The sequence below is a fragment of the Nicotiana tabacum genome, chromosome 20, assembly GCF_000715075.1.
Source record: "Nicotiana tabacum cultivar K326 chromosome 20, ASM71507v2, whole genome shotgun sequence".
NCBI lineage: Eukaryota > Viridiplantae > Streptophyta > Magnoliopsida > Solanales > Solanaceae > Nicotiana > Nicotiana tabacum.
In genome coordinates this window covers 54970335-54973669 of record NC_134099.1, presented here as the reverse complement: position 1 = coordinate 54973669, position 3335 = coordinate 54970335, and the positions used below count along the sequence as shown (strand labels likewise).

General features: G+C 44.0%; 1 protein-coding gene across 1 annotated transcript; it reads right to left on the bottom strand.

Moving 5' to 3' along the window:
* Positions 1-618: 618 nt before the first annotated feature.
* On the bottom strand, positions 619-2920 carry LOC142174380 (uncharacterized). Its single transcript, XM_075240166.1, has 3 exons — positions 2789-2920; positions 1714-2663; positions 619-1144 (listed from the first exon to the last, which is right to left on the bottom strand). The coding sequence occupies exons 1-3, from the start codon at positions 2918-2920 to the stop codon at positions 619-621; spliced, it is 1608 nt and encodes a 535-aa protein (XP_075096267.1).
* Positions 2921-3335: the final 415 nt, after the last annotated feature.

Below are 3335 nucleotides of genomic sequence, written 5' to 3'. Positions count from 1 at the left end.
TTATCATCTCCCATTTCCAAATGGGAATTTCTATATTCTGAGTTAAACCGCCAAGCCTCTGGTGTTCGACTTTCACCTGCTGGCAATTTGGACACTTAGCCACGAAATCTGCTATATTCTTTTCATATCATTCCACCAATAAACCTCCTTAAGATCATGATACATCTTTGTGGAACCTGGGTGAATAGAATACCTGGAATTGTGGGACTCTGACATAATCCGCTCTCTGAGCCCATTTACATCTGGAACGCATAGTCTGCCTCTGTATCTCAAAGTGCCATCATCTCCCCCTTGTTCAAAAGCCATAGTCTTGTGTTTGCGAATTCCTTCCTTCAGATGCAATAAGTAAGGATCACTGAACTGTTTTTCTTTTACTTCGGCTACTAAGGAGGATTCAGCCCTGTTCTGGAGAACAACGCCACCATCTTCGGAGTCCAAAAGTCGAACTCCTAGATTTGCTAAGCGGTAGACTTCCTTCATCATAGTTCGCTTGTCTGCCTCAACATGAGCTAAGCTCCCCATAGAACGCCGACAGAGAGCATCGGCTACAACATTTGCTTTCCCCAGATGATAGAGGATATCAACATCATAATCCTTAAGTAATTCGAGCCACCTTCTCTAACGTAGATTTAATTCTCTTTGCTTGAAGATGTACTGGAGACTCTTGTGATCTGTAAAAATGTCAACATGTACCCCATACAAATAATGGCGCCAAATCTTAAGCGCGAACACCACAACTGCTAATTCAAGGTCATGAGTCGGATAATTCTTCTCGTGAGCCTTGAGCTGTCTCGACGCGTAGGCTATGACTTTACCGTGCTGCATTAGTACACACCCCAGACCAACCCCTGAAGCATCACAATAAACAACGAACCCTTCGTTTCCTTCTAGTAGTGTCAAGACTGGAGCTGAAGTCAATCTCTTCTTTAACTCCTCAAAACTTTTCTCACACGCATCCGACCATTGAAACTTGACTTTCTTCTGAGTTAATCTAGTCAAAGGGGACGAGATAGAAGAAAATCCCTCTACAAAATGCCTATAATATCCTGCTAGGCCCAAGAAACTTCTTATATCGGATACTAAGGTGGGTCTAGCCAATTCTTCACTGCCTCTATTTTCTGAGAGTCCACCTTCACGCCTTCCCCTGAGATGATATGGCCCAAAAACGCTACTGATTTTAACCAGAATTCACACTTAGAAAATTTGGCATATAGCTTGTGATCCTGCAGTGTTTGCAACACAATTCTGAGATGTTCGGCATGGTCAGTCTCGCTGCGGGAATAAATCAAGATGTCATCAATAAACACGATAACAAACAAATCAAGATAAGGCTTGAAGACCCTATTCATAAGGTCCATGAAAGCTGCTGGTGCATTCGTTAAACCGAATAACATTACCAAAAATTCAAAATGCCCATATCGAGTCCTAAAAGCTGTTTTTTGAATATCAACTTCCTTAACCTTTAACTGATGGTATCCCGATCTGAGGTCAATCTTGGAATAATACTGGGCGCCCGGAAGTTGATCAAATAAATCATCTATTCTGGGAAGAGGGTACTTGTTCTTGATGGTAACTTTATTCAACTGACGATAGTCAATGCACATGCGCAACGACCCATCCTTCTTTCGGACAAACAAGACCGGTGCGCCCCAAGGTGAGACACTTGGCCTTATAAATCCCTTATCTAGCAGGTCCTTCAACTGGACTTTTAACTCTTTCAACTCTGCTGGGGCCATTCTGTAAGGCGGAATGGATATTGGTTTAGTGCCTGGAAGTAGATCAATTCCAAAGTCAATCTCTCTATCGGGAGGAATTCCAGGGAGATCTTCGGGAAACACTCCTGGAAACTCATTTACAATTGGTACCGACTGGAGAGTAGGGATCTGAGCATCTGCATCCTTAACTCGAACCAGGTGATAGATATATCCCTTGGAGATCATCTTTCTGGCTTTAAGATAGGAAATAAACCTACCCCTAGGTGCTACTACATCACCCTTCCATTCTAAGACTGGTTCACCGGGAAACTCAAAACTTACTATTTTGGTTCTACAACCCACTTTGGCATAACATGACTCTAACCAATCCATGCCCATGATCACATCGAAGTCTAACATCTCCAATTCTACTAAGTCTGCTACAGTAAGACGATGACACACTTTAACTGGACATCCCTTATAGATATACCTTGCTATAACTGATTCTCCAACTGGAGTGGACACTTTAAAGGGTTCACACAACTTTTCTGGTTCTATCCCAAATTTCTTTGCAATATATGGGGTTATATAAGATAGGGTGGATCCTGGATCTATAAGAGCATAGACATCAAAAGTGAATATTGTTAGCATACCTGTGACAACATCTCCACGAGCCTCTGTATCCTGACGGTCTGCCAGTGCATACAAGCGGTTTCGACCACCGTCTGCATCATTAGACTTTGCTGCACCGCGCCCTTGTTGGGCCTGAGAGTTATTATGGGCTGCTGAATTAGTGGACTGAGCTGCATTGCCTCCATTGTTCTGTTTTGCCGATGGACAATCCCTCAAGAAGTGGCCCTGCTGACCGCACCCAAAGCAACCATTTGTGCCCAAACGACACAACCCTGGGTGCCTCTTACCACACGTGTTGCAAATAGGGTAACCAGGGACTCTGTAGCCCACACTAGCCTGTGATTGCGAATATGCTGTTCTGAAATTCTGGTTTTTCTTATTAAACTTCGACCTCGGAACCGGTGCACTAGCTAAAGATGGAGCAGGTCTTGATTTTGATTTCTTGAAAAACTGGCGATTGCCTCCTGCTTGAGATCCCCCATGGTTGAAATTTCTGCAGACTTAGCTCTCTTGCTGAATTCCCTCTCCTTCTCTCTCCGTAGTCGCTCTTCTTCCTTCAACCTGTCTTCGTTCCCTTGAAAAAAGGCAACCATCTTAGTGATGGTCATGTCATTATTCTACGCAGCTATATTAGCATCAGCAAACAATTCATCTGAGAGCCCCAACACAAACCGCCTAACTCTGGCCCTCATTTCACGTACCATTTCCGGAGCATACTTGGCCAGAGAGACGAACTTGAGGTAGTACTCATTCACACTCATATCATTCTGTCTGAGTCTCTCAAACTCCAAAGCCTTAGCTTCCAAGACCTCAATGGGTAGAAAGTGCTCAAGGAACGCATCTGCAAAATCCTTCCAAGTCCCAGGATCTGCATCCTCCCCTCGGGACTCTTCCCATGTTTCATACCACGTGTTAGCAACATCCTTCAGCTGGTACACAGCAAGCTCTGCTGCCTCAGTGTCTGTAGCATGCATCACTCGAAATATCTTCTGAACCTCATCAATGAAG

Excerpts from the sequence above, each read along its gene's own strand:
- LOC142174380 (XM_075240166.1), bottom strand. The coding sequence starts at position 2,920 with ATGGTTGCCTTTTTTCAAGGGAACGAAGACAGGTTGAAGGAAGAAGAG. Across the intron at positions 2,664-2,788 it reads TGGGGGATCTCAAGCAGGAG|GCTAGTGTGGGCTACAGAGT; the intron begins GCAATCGCCAGT and ends TCGCAATCACAG. Across the intron at positions 1,145-1,713 it reads GCCCCAGCAGAGTTGAAAGA|GGGAAGGCGTGAAGGTGGAC; the intron begins GTTAAAAGTCCA and ends ATATCATCTCAG.